The 12,879-nt window shown below is 37.4% G+C and overlaps 1 protein-coding gene across 4 annotated transcripts in view; it reads right to left on the bottom strand.

The window, feature by feature from the left end:
- Nucleotides 1–330: 330 nt before the first annotated feature.
- Nucleotides 331–12,879, bottom strand: part of Hira (histone cell cycle regulator-like protein) — a 77,396-nt gene continuing 64,847 nt past the window's right edge. For all 4 annotated transcript variants that reach the window (XM_067099916.1, XM_067099918.1, XM_067099917.1 and 1 more), the window contains 5 exons: nucleotides 4,802–4,957; nucleotides 4,357–4,597; nucleotides 3,500–3,663; nucleotides 2,588–2,688; nucleotides 331–1,167 (listed from right to left, as the gene is read on the bottom strand). In XM_067099916.1, coding sequence (XP_066956017.1) covers nucleotides 1,036–1,167; nucleotides 2,588–2,688; nucleotides 3,500–3,663; nucleotides 4,357–4,597; nucleotides 4,802–4,957 — 794 coding nt within the window. In that variant the 3' untranslated portion in view covers nucleotides 331–1,035. The remainder of the gene's footprint in view (nucleotides 1,168–2,587; nucleotides 2,689–3,499; nucleotides 3,664–4,356; nucleotides 4,598–4,801; nucleotides 4,958–12,879) is intronic.

Raw genomic sequence — 12,879 nt, 5'->3', positions numbered from 1 at the left:
TGGTACCTGTGGCCAGTGGTCAATAAGGTTACGATACTGTCAAAGCCTGAAGTCCATACATGATAGAAACTCCAATAATCCATACCTTGAGCAAAAACTAAAGACAACTAGGACAAATGCTTCTTAAGTGAAAATATTAAAATAAAATACTAGAAACAGACATGACCTTAAATGCCTTCCTTATTTAAATTAAAACTGGCAGAAAGTCAAGCTATTTCTGTAACCAGCAGAAATAATCTTAACTGCATAAACCAAGTGCCACTGGCTATATATGCAGAGGAAAAGCTGCCAAAGAAACTGTAGCCAATAACATACAAGTCAAATAAAATATTTTTCATTATTTTTTTTTTGGTAAGTTAAAAATCTAAGATAAATGTAACATTCCAAATAAATGCATAATAGTGCATATTGTATCTGTATATAACAAAGATACAGAAATACATACAAAAAAATTAGAATAAAAATTACCCTTCTATACAAAACCTGTATCTGCTCACACTAAACCAAGCAAATAAGCTTACGTAAACTATCAATACTTTATAAGCACTTTAGAAGGAACCACACACAGACTTCACATCTGATATGTGAGAGAGCAGCTTGTGTCTCACATTATTAACACATTCAAAACCACTATTACAATTTTTAAACCATGTTTCCCTTCTGCTAAAAATAAAACCTCTTGTTCCTCTGATTCACCCACTTCAACATAGGAATAAGACCAATATCCTAAAGGTAAAAGTTGAAGAGAAAAATAACTACAAGACTAATAGTCCACCACTCACAGACATCATCCTCACAGTGACAAGATCAGAAGAATAATGACTAGCCAGAGTGAATGAATAGGAGGAATCACCCTTTATTATGGATGACCCACCCTTCATGGGTGACCATCCCTCGTACCCACTTGGTGGTACTTTCCTGACTTTGGACTGGTCTACTCTCTCAGCCAATAGAAGATAAAGCTCATGTACAATGCAAAGGTTTGTTGATTAAGTAGGTACACGTGGCAAAACCAATCAAAAATACAAAAATTACTTAAATATTTTCAACTACATCACCATCCACTTGGCTTTTGTACTCGGAGTACAGTCGCTGGAGTTGGAGTGAATTTTCTGCTAGAAGAATCTCTCTTAGAAACTCCTCCAGAAGTGACTTCTTGTCCATGTCCTGTTGGAAAAATATGTAATAATGTAATTAACATAAATGATGCAAATATAAATAGATTATAATTTCAGTGTATACTCCCCAATGAGTCTCTCATTCTTAGGATGATAAAACTTATTTGGGTTATCAAAGACTTGTGCCACAGTAATGAACTCAAATCCAGTTACATAAATCAATAACTCACAAGAAACTAGATCAAACCTATTTTGTTGAATTTCACCTTAAGTTACATAAGCAGCCATTTCCAGAATCTTTCTATCTTACATAAAACTTTTATAGAAAATATCAACCAAAAAATTTTCTTTTTCATAATTTTCTTTTGGTTTCCATTTATATTCAAGCAAAACTTTAGGTTTAGCTACCTTTCATCTGAAACAAGGTTCTCAAGTTCATTCCTTCAGCCCATCTGCATTTCTTTCAGTCTTTTATTTTTCAGTTATTCCATCTAATCAAGATTCCCTGTACATTTCTCCATCATAGTTGTCTTACTGAATAACCTCTCCTTGAGAACTAAATTTTATGACATGGAATCTCACCAAAACTATGAACCAAATATGCTGATGACTGACTTAACAAAATAACGACCTATTCCACCACATTCTCCAACCACTAATATTAAAACCACAATACCTTCCAATTAAAAAGATGCAATACATTAATCAACCACTATCAGCCAACCTTAGCCTATCACAAAATTCATAATAATGAAAGTGACAAATTACATAAACACAGTGGGTGAATGACATAGCTATAATAGTAAATCAGTGTTCTGAAGTGTTGAAGTCTCAATGTAACTCATTTCTAAAGTTTCAAATCCAATTTCCACTCTCTTACAGCTGGCCAATGAAGAAGGAACTAGTAAAAAGAATGAGAGTTCTTCAGTTGCATTAAAATGTAAAGAAATTTTGAGAACCTAGATAACAAGATGGCAATATAGAAAAGGAAATAATGAAAACCAAAAAAAAAAAAGGGCACTTATGGCTGAGGGTTCGGGGCACTGTACAACGGAATGGAATACAAAATTTAGGCTAAAGGCCAAGCGCTGGGACCTATGAGGTCATTCAGTGCTGAAAGGGAAATTAAGAGTAAAAATGGTTTTAAAGGTGTAACTGGAGGAAAACCATGCAGTTGCACTTTGAAACAATTACTAGGAGAGGGTTAAGGAAAGTAAAATGAAATAAAGAGAATATGAACGGAGCTATGGTAAAAGGAAGGAAAGTGGCTGCAGCTAGGGGCCAAAAGGATGCTGTCAAAAAGCTTAGGTAATGCCTACAATGAACCACACAACATCCACCTACAATGTCACTGTTTTCACTCCCGAAAACTTTCCACTCACATGCTACTGAATTTCCAAAATTTCACGGGGTATAATCCTCCAATCTATAATTGGGAAGAAAACGTACAAAATCACTTCATCTCTTACCATGATGTTTGGTGACCAGGCTGCTTCATCAGTGTGTGCATGACCACTGTGTCTTGGACCCAGAAAGTCATCAAAGATAACTCTAAGCTTCCTCTCCTGACCTGTTAATGAAATTTAAATAAATTTCATGTAAACTATAAAATGATTAATGTATTAAACACAAAATCTTTCAAATTAATAACTAAAAAATGGGACACAGACTTCCTCATACAGGTTTCAAGAATTCTAATGCAGTATATTCTAAATAAGGACTATGTTGCATGGTTTCTTGTTCTTTGGAAGGTATATATTCAAAAAGTCTGCAGCTTACCCAAAAAGATTATTACTACTTGCATAACTACACACAAGAATTCAGTTGTCTGGGCAAACAATGAAATATGACAACCTCTGAAAGTCACTAAGCAAGCAAATTCTCCAAATGGACAATACAGAAGTCTGCATCGCAATAATGAGAGGAACTCCAAGAAGATATGGTCAATACACATGGTAAGGTCTTCCTCTTCTATTAAGCTGTTATGAAGTAGGCTACTGAATTCATCACATACTTCTGGACGTTTGATTGGACAAGATCATGGACATCAGAAATGGTTAAGCACACACTGTTTTGATTTAAATTTGGGGGTGAAGAAAGTTTCTACAAATGTGTACCACAAATATTTACACCAGAGTAAAAAATCTTCTTGGATACTACAAACACATTTCCACACTCACCCACATGATTCTACGAGATCAGTAATCACTATGAACCCAAATCACACATTCAGAGCAAGTAATGATATTCACTTCTCAAAATTCATGCTTCAAGCTTCATGAAAATCCATCATACACAATTACGTTTGATGGTACATGAAAAAGCTCTCCATCCCTTTGCCAAGACAAATCACAAATTTGAGCAAAACTTCTGACACTTACCTTCCTTAATTAGGAACTGGACTTTCCTCTTCAACCAGAATTTATAGTCTTGGGAAGAGTGAAGGTAACGGGCAGATGTAAGCATCCGGTCGAGGTAAACTTCTGTCATACTCTGGCGTACATCATCTGAGATTAGTGGACGAGAGACTCTTGAAGACCCAGAGCTGACAGAATACAACGACAAATTAGGAGCAGTCAAAAATGATCTGGTTACAATAGCTATTTCACAATTACTTGTAGAAACTTCAAAACCATTCACAAACAGAACGATACCAACTGATATTGTGAAACATTAATTCATACAGATCTGTTTCACTGTACACCTCTTACAAATTATGATAAACAACATTTTCGGTTAAACGACAATATTTTATTAAAGCCTCCAAGTGTTCAATACTAATTTCAGTTCTGGTATTTCACTAATATTAGTTGAATGACAAATGATGCCTATGGAAACTAAATGACAACAGTGCACAATCTTAATTACAATGAAAAGTTAACCTTCAGTCTGCAGAGAAAAACTTGTACCAGTTACAAACAATTATGTCAATGCTGACTTAAACACTTATAATAAAAATCAGCTTGCAAAATACTATACACATCCACCAACATATTTCTATGTCACAAAAATATTGGCCTAGAAACTATTAATAGTGTATACTTCAAAATGACTGAGATACACTTCATATTAATCAAAGCAGTTGAAGGTATATACAATTACTCTACAAAACACTAAATACATCCCTGAAAATTATAGTTTCTTTACCCTGGTGAGATGTAAACAAATTTAATATTCTAAAATTTCCTACGTCCACTTTTTGCTGTGAAATACAGCAAGTATGAATCATCATACTCACTATGCAGCAGTCTGATGTAGTAGACTGTTGAGAGGCTGCAAGGATGGGTTGCTCTGATAACACTGTGGCAGCATGGTATACTCAGGTTGCAACACACGACGCACACTGGAAGATTCACCCAGCAGCAACCAAGCCTCTAATTCTTGGCATCGTGCAAAGGCTTCACCTGATGTTAAAAGCACAACTGGAGTTCCTTTCAAAGCCAGCGAAACAGATTTGACACCACCACTGCGTCCTTCAACTACAAAAAAAGAAAATAATGATTTCTTCATGAAAAATCATGAAAACATTACGATTGGTTAATTTTACCACTAAACACTTCAAACAGCACCAAAATAAAAATGAAAAACGTAAAAGTCCAAAATATCCCACACATGAATTGCAAATGAAATGTTGGCTCCAAACTGTTTTCATTACAACTTGAACAAATAAAAAACAAAAATACCTAAATATCTGATAGATTCTGAAAGCAACCTCTTCTTTTTGCTAATGTCCCAGATGATAAGAGTGGCATCAGTGGTAAGTACAATGACAATGTCTTCCTCTACAAACAACTGAGAGGCTCTTCCTGGAAGCTGCAATGGAGGCAACATCATTTCCCCTGAAATTGACATACAAGATAAAGTTAAACAGGGCAACCGTGGAAGTCATGATAAAGCCTCAAATGATAATAAAAACTTTACTGTGTATTCAAACAAGTGTAACTAATCACTGTCAAAAGTATTAAATTGAGTTTCAGGCTGGTAATGATGCGAGAAGCAGTTGTTAAACTATGCACCAACTGTTTAAGGCATTCAGCATTTTTTCTGAATATAAAAATCATAGCATTTTATAAAGGAGTATTCCTGACACAAGCTAGAAATACGTCAATGAAGCTTAATACCAAAGTGGCTAAGTGGTGGCAGGTAGGCAGGCAGTTTATCTTTAATACAGCAGCATCTCAACTTAACCAATGCTTTTGGGGGTGTGGCCTTTCTGATAAAGTCCACTAAGTAACAGAGACCCTACATTACAGCCTGCACTTTAGTGTTTTGAAGATATATTACAGCTAACAACAATTCCACATAGTTCCAAGCTTAAACTAAGCTGTACTTTACACTTACCTTAAAATTTAAGAGATTTACCTAAAAATGTATCATGTCTAAAAGTGGTAGCAAGGAAAAAATAATCATGGCTTGGTAGCTGATAGGTACAAAATTCCGTAAGTTGAGTCTATTAATTTTTCTCTGGGCTTCTTGAAGTAATACTTGGCTTAGACAAAATTTTAGTGTTGGTTTGCCATTATATTTCTCTTTCCACTGCTTCAAGCTACATTTGAATCCTCAAGATCAACTATGAGAACGTAGTGTCAGGTATGCCGGAATCTCAGATAACACTGGTGTCCACCAGGGATCAATGAGAAGAGTTCATTATTTAACACAGAAATGGACAAGCTACAAAGGAATAAAGGGAGGCCCGTAGGTTACAGTTTACAGATGACCTGTTCCTAATTCCTAATGGGGCCAGTTTGAAATTTAGGCAAAAAGTAGTCAGAATTCATTATTAGTATAATTCTGTAAAATGGAAACCTGGAGCAAGGCATTTTTGGTGATGATAAAACAGGTTTTGACGTAGGGAAAACCTGTTTTTGGTAGTCACTGTTCATCCTCAAAGGAGTTTCATCCTCATGGTTTCCCCATGGCTCCATAAGACAGACCAACCAATTACAAAGATTTCTCTTACAGTTGGTCTCGGCCAGAATAGTGCTTGTTGGCACAATGACAGAATAGAAAGGACTCTGGACAGGAGTGCTCTATCTCCTGTCCTACAACAGTTACCTAGGCTCTACTTTATGCTCGCATAGATGTGACAACAAGTCAACGCCATCTTCACTACACGCCAGATCTGTTCACCCTAGTCCCATGCCTTTTTGCCAGGGAAAGTGGGTGGGTTTGAGGACTCACAGCAGCTACCAAAAATAGGTTTTTTCCTACGTCAAAATGACAAATTTTTAATCAGTTTGTATTTTTCATAACCAACAAACCTGAGGTCCTCATTCTTGGCCAGGAATGATAGGATAGGAGACAACAGCAAATGATAACTAGGTGTATGAGTGGTGAAATGTTGTCTTTGTCTACGAAAGCCCAGTAAAGTAACTGAGTTCTTGATAAGCAGTCAAGAAGACTGCCTTGCAGAACATGAATTTAGCAGATGACAGGAGTCCAAGAACCTTAGTCAGGGACCAGTATGGAAACCTTGTAGAGCTGGGGATCTTTTGCAGTGTAAAAGACTGGAGAAAGGAATTAACAATTTCTATATTACAATCAATTCCAAACCACAAGGCAAGGGTTCTGCAAGTGCTGCCTTGTACGCCATGATTGTTGAAATAGCAAGGCACTTGACCTCAAAAGATAATAAAATGTAAAACTGTTTTAACAGATTTCAACTGGGCTCTCAGTGTAAGGGTAATCTAACCACATTTCCCATATGGACTGGTATGTTGGACAGATGAAGTCCATAGGTACCTAGCAATGTTAGGCAAATAATCTTCACAGTAGACTAAATTTTAAATTCTCTGTGAAGTCAAGGCTCAGAAAGGAGGATGTGTAGATGACTTCCCCTCCTCCTGTCTGGGATAGAACAATGGACAACAATATATTCTATTCTTTTGCCAGTTGTGAAAGAAATAAGGAACCAATTACCGTTTGGCTAATTCAGGGTTACTAGGCAAGCAGTTCCGCTGAAAGCTAGTAGACTGTTCAAAGCCTTCAAAATCTGGGACAATTGAAGAAAAAGGTTTATTGTCCTCCATTTGTTCCAGTCTTGTAGGAATGCATCTCTTGCTATTGCCTGAATGTCCAGATTGAGAGAGACACACTGGAAATTGATGGTTCTTGCATGTGGCAAACCGGTCCACTTCTGGGTTGTGGAAGGATGTTAGCAATTACTGTACTGGCTTGAGAGCAGCTCAGCATGAACCTAACCTCTTTATAGAGGACACTGCAGTCATATTGTCTAGGACACCAACAAAATGTGAGTCCCCTTTTGGTCGTTTCATTTTTCTGGGATGAAAAGACTCGAGCAGGTGACCATCTTCCCCCAACTGACAATCCTCCCAATGGCCTCCCCAACCTGTCAAGGAGGCATCCATATGTATTATCACCTGTACAAATGGTGGAGTCAGGTTGGCCTGTTAGCCAGAGACCCCCCAATCTCAGATGAAGGGATCACAAAGCCTTTCCCCAGCATGTGAGAGCCAGACTCTGTAAATCCTACAGTCAAAATCTCAGAATTAGATTTATCATGGACCCAAAATGTAACAGGACAATTGTCATCTGGAAGAGTGGGCTGTGCAAGGAATCTACTAAGTCCTTCCTTATTCTGGTTTGAGTGCTTTGGGAAGAGAGAGCTGACCGCAAAGAGTAGCCCAACGAAGTCCCGGCCTCAGAAACCTTCAGGTTTCGTCAGCACTCTTTTCTGGTGGCTCTCCAGATTAGCCAATCATCTAGGTAGGCCAACAGTTAAAATCCTTCATTCCTGAGCTCCCATAAAATAGGTACAGTATATATAAAAATTTGTACAAACAATATGTTTGTTCAAATTTGATGGGTCAAGGATCACTCTTCGTTCAGAGAAATGCTTCTTGGGGACACTGAAGAGTGGTGGTAAATAAAGCAATCTTTATCTATGGTCCCCTTTTAAAAGGGGATCTGATTTTTGGAAACAACCACTTTGAGGAGTTGAAGGGTATGACCACCTCTACCCTAGCCCACTGTGAATTATAACGAGTCCCCCAAGAGGAGGACTTCCATTGCATGTTATGCTGCAGAAGACAACCCAAGCCATGCAAGTCCTATGGGGCTCCAACTCTTCCTTTCCTTGTAATACAAGGTCCAGGAGTTGATTTTTCTTTCCCCAGGTAAGAGTATCTTGTTTACTTTGAAAGGGGTGCTGATGCTATTGTTGTCCTTTCTTCTGTTGTTGGAGGGGTCCTTTATTAGTTACTGCAGACTTGTACGTCTCTGATTCACGCCCTTTCTTAGGCTAAAGAAGAGGAAATTCTCAAGGATATTGTTTCTGAGATTCGCCTTTTTCAAGAACAGTACAGTAAACCCCCCGTATTCACGGGGGATGTGTACCATAACCGCCTACTAATAGTTAAAATCTGCAAACAGTTAACAACCCCCCCCTCTAAAAATGCTTATAACTGCGTATCTTGAAAGTTCATATACCAAATGTATACTGTACCTGAAACTAATATCCCACATCAAACACAGGCAGTCCCCGGGTTATGATGGGGTTCTGCTTTTTCCACGTCAGAACTGAAATCATCAAAAATCACAAAAATCCTAAGAAAACCTTACTTTAATGCTTAGTGTATTGAAAATTATGTAACCTGCATTTTTATTGAGTTTTTCATCAAAAACTCTCCAAATTTTTATTACTCTGCCGCTTCGAGGCATATTTTTCCGCCTGATCGGCGACAACGGTTGTAACCCCGAACATGCGCTACAAACCAGGAAATAACTTCTTGATGAATATATTTGAAAAGCGCCATAACCTCTGTGAACGCCGTAGAAGTCGACCAAGCTTTGAAACCAGGGACTGCCCATACCAAACTATTATCCTACTACTGTATTAATCTTTGAAATGATATTATTAGTATAATTTCAAAGTCATCTTAAAAATATTTACAGGCAGTCCCTGGTTATCGGTGGGGATTCCATTCCAACGGCGTGAAGATAAGCGAAAATCGTCAATAACCTAAAATCGGCGATTTTTGGCACTTATTGGCACCGATACCCAGTTATCAGCACTGATAACTGGAGATCGGCACCTCTGTTAGGTATGTATCAGCGCCAGTAAGTGGAAATCAGCACATATCAGCGCCGAAAATCACCAATTTTCATTGCTAGACAAGTGCCATAAAACTGGATCACCAATAACCAGGGACTGCCTGTACATATGTACTGTACTTTTAACCCTTCCAGGCAATAACAGAGGGGGAGAGAGAGTATATGTCTTTCTATCAACCACTCTCCCTTTCTATCTATATATCTATCTATCTACCCATCTCTCACATTCTGAGCATCCTTTGGGGGTAGAGAGAGAGAGAGAGGAGGAGAGAGAGAGAGAGAGAGAGAGAGAGAGAGAGAGAGAGAGAGAGAGAGAGAGAGAGAGAGAGTGTGTTTGTTCTACATATTATGACAAAGAAAGAGAGAATAACTTTGGAAAGAGAGAGAGAGAAGTTATTCTTAAGAAAGAGAGAGAGATAGAAAGTTATTCTCAAGTTCGATGTCAAAAATGGAAATTCATGATTTATGAAGGAAAGAGAGAGAGAGAGAGAATCCGAGAAAAGACTGGGAATGATATGTATTAGTATACAATTTTTGAGAATTTACAATATAAATGCAGAATGTTGTAATTATAGCATGGAAAGTATGAAAAAAATTAATAACAAAGTAACATCACATTTATCTATAAAACTTATTACATATGCATAAAAACCTATCTCAGTGAGAGAGAGAGAGAGAGAGAGAGAGAGAGAGAGAGAGAGAGAGAGAGAGAATAGAGAGAGAGAGAGAGAGAGAGAGAGAGAGAGATATAAATACAAAGGACATAATTTACATGAGACAGAGAGAGAGAGAGAGAGAGAGAGAGAGAGAGAGAGAGAGAAGAGAGAGAGAGAGAGAGAGAGAGAGAGAGAGATATGAAATACAAAGGACATAATTTACATAAGATGAGAGAGAGAGACTTTTCAGTATCCTTCGTATGTTTGAACACTAAATGGCAACATCTTCTAACCTTGCAGTCAGTATATCAAGATATTTGACATTTGACAAGTTACACCCCACCCCTCTTGCTCCAAAGCTTTGGAAAAAGATGAGGGAAAGAATTTATATTGAACTAAAATCTTGCTAATTCACTATATTTTCTTTAATGAATTGATATTTTGCTGTGTTTAATACATTAATATTAATATTTGAGAATCAGTATATCATTTATTTATTATACCAAAAATAAACATACATATTATATATGAACAAAAATTTTCTCATCTCAGTAAGAGAGAGAGAGAGAGAGAGAGAGAGAGAGAATCATTATTTTTATTATTCAATGTTGTTATTTAATCTTAATAAACATAATATTAATATTTGAAAATTAGTACTGTAAATCATTATTTTACCATAAAATGTATATGTATGTGCAGTACAGTAGTCACGAAAATAATATTCCCACAAATAATTTATAGATAGGTTCCACAGAAAATTCCACGAATCTCTGGGTCTGCGAATTGTGAGAATGCGAATCCGGGGGGCTTACTATATATATTGTGCAATTCTGTTGTCGGGCTCATTCAGGGAGTTGTGCAACAACAGGCTCTTCAAAAAAGGGTCCCAACAAATAGAGGATGAAAGCAATAGAGAGGTTACATTGGGGAGCGAGATGTTGGAGCCCACCAATGCTTCCTTTCAAGCCATGATGCGACACTCCAGAAAGTTGTAGTGCTCCCAATAGGGTCCACATAAGTGTTTTGGCTAGTGCAGTGAACATTTCTGGAAGACACTAGAAGCTCTTTAATTAGGTGGAGCCTAGCATAAAATTCAGCCATGGCTATCCTGAGATTTTTCTTGTGGGGGTCTCAAATTGCTGGGGTAGCCATGTCCAATGGGAGCTTTTTCCCCTCAGAAGGGAGGAAAAAAGTTGCTCATTCCTATCAGATACTGGGATGGTGGAGACAAATGGCTTTATTCCTGCCATAAACTCTCGTTTCCCCATCGACACAAAATTCTGAAATTCCATCTTCACATAACTGAGTGTTTCAAAAGTGAAGAGAAAAAAGCTGATGCCTCTCAGAGAGTTTATTAGTTCTGTTAAACTGTTGCTGCACAGTCATCCCCTAGTATTCGCGGGGTATGAGTACCATACCCACCCGCGAATACCGAAACCCCATCTAAAAATGCTTATAACTGCCTGTTTTAATAGTTCAAACACCAAACATATACCCTAAACTATCATCCTATGTCAGATATACCATAAACTACCATCTAAAACACTTTAATATTTCAAAGGCATCTTACAACATTACCCTTAAAAATATATGGCTTAAAGCGAAGTGTGAAAACTATTCAAAGTTTACCCCTATATCCAGACACATTCATTTTCTCTCATACAGTACTGAAGCTGACCTATTTTCTTTTTTCAGTAGATAGGGGAGACATTGGTAATTCACAAGTTAATTATTGAAAAAAACATATTTTATTGATATTTTGCTGTACAGTCGACCCTCATTAAGCCGGACCTCATTAACCCGAATATCGGATAAGAACGACACCAAAAAAGGGTCAGCCGATTTAAAATACGTAATGTTTGACCACGATTTAAGATAGTTACTCTTCCTCTGCTCATCGCGTATCATTTTCCTTTTATTTACCAAAGGTAAATAAAAAACTTTTCATTTATATTTTTATTTTATATATACTGTTTTGTATTTATACTGTACTGAATTGAAATGCTTTTAACTTGTAACCAATTTAATTTGCGCATGGGATGTACAGTCATTAAGAACGCTGTTGTCTGGATCGGTGGGAAGTATCATAGCCAATCACTGAGCATTAATAGTTTTACCTATCTGCTGCCCAACTAGTAGCTACAGTACGATGGTTTGTATGTTTTTTAGGAAAGAAAAGACATGACAAAGGTAAAACTTTATGTTTTTTAGGAAAGAAAAGACATGACAAAGGTAAACTTTACAAAGACAAAAGCTGAGTTACTGAACAATACTTGTGTTTACGTGTCAAATGACATGAGAGAGAGAGAGAGAGAGAGAGAATGCCAGTTCCCTCTCTGCAGCGTAATTCTATCTGTGTTTACATGGCAAATGACAGAGAGAGAGAGAGATTTGTCAGTTCCCTCTATGCAGCGTAATTCTATCTGTTTACATGGCAAATGAGAGAGAGAGAGAGAGAGAGAGAGAGAGAGAGAGAGAGAGAGAGAGAGAGAGAGAGAGAGAGAGAGAGAAATTGCCAGTTCCCTCTATGCAGCGTATTTCTATCTGTGTTTACATGGCACATGACAGAGAGAGAGAGAGAGAGAGAGAGAGAGAGAGAGAGAGAGAGGGGAGAGTAGGAGAGAGAGAGAATTGTCAGTTCTATGCAGCGTAATTCTATCTGTGTTTACATGGCAATTGACAGAGAGAGAGAGAGAGAGAGAGAGTAGAGCACTACCACCCCTGGCGCAGCTTAGTTCTCATCCCCGGGAGATTATTAAAGAGAATTTTGTTCTAAAGGTATGTCAATGCAGCTGGTAATATCTTCTGGAAGCAAAAATATATATATTTTTGTTGCTAAATCTCAACCCAGTTGCACTCAAAGTAATAAGAAGAATTCATTATATTCTTCATGTGTAACCAGTAAAACACATACATTACTAAAAACTAGGGTTTTGTGGTCTAAACACATGCACTTATGTCATCATCAGCTTCTGGAGCAAAACGCTTTTCAGACAGAATACAGCTAAAACCAGATTGGCTGGTTATTTTAT

This window comes from Macrobrachium rosenbergii, chromosome 56 (assembly GCF_040412425.1).
Source record: "Macrobrachium rosenbergii isolate ZJJX-2024 chromosome 56, ASM4041242v1, whole genome shotgun sequence".
In the NCBI taxonomy this organism is placed as follows: domain Eukaryota; kingdom Metazoa; phylum Arthropoda; class Malacostraca; order Decapoda; family Palaemonidae; genus Macrobrachium; species Macrobrachium rosenbergii.
Note: the sequence above shows the minus strand (reverse complement) of the source record. Positions and strands in the feature narration are given on the sequence as shown.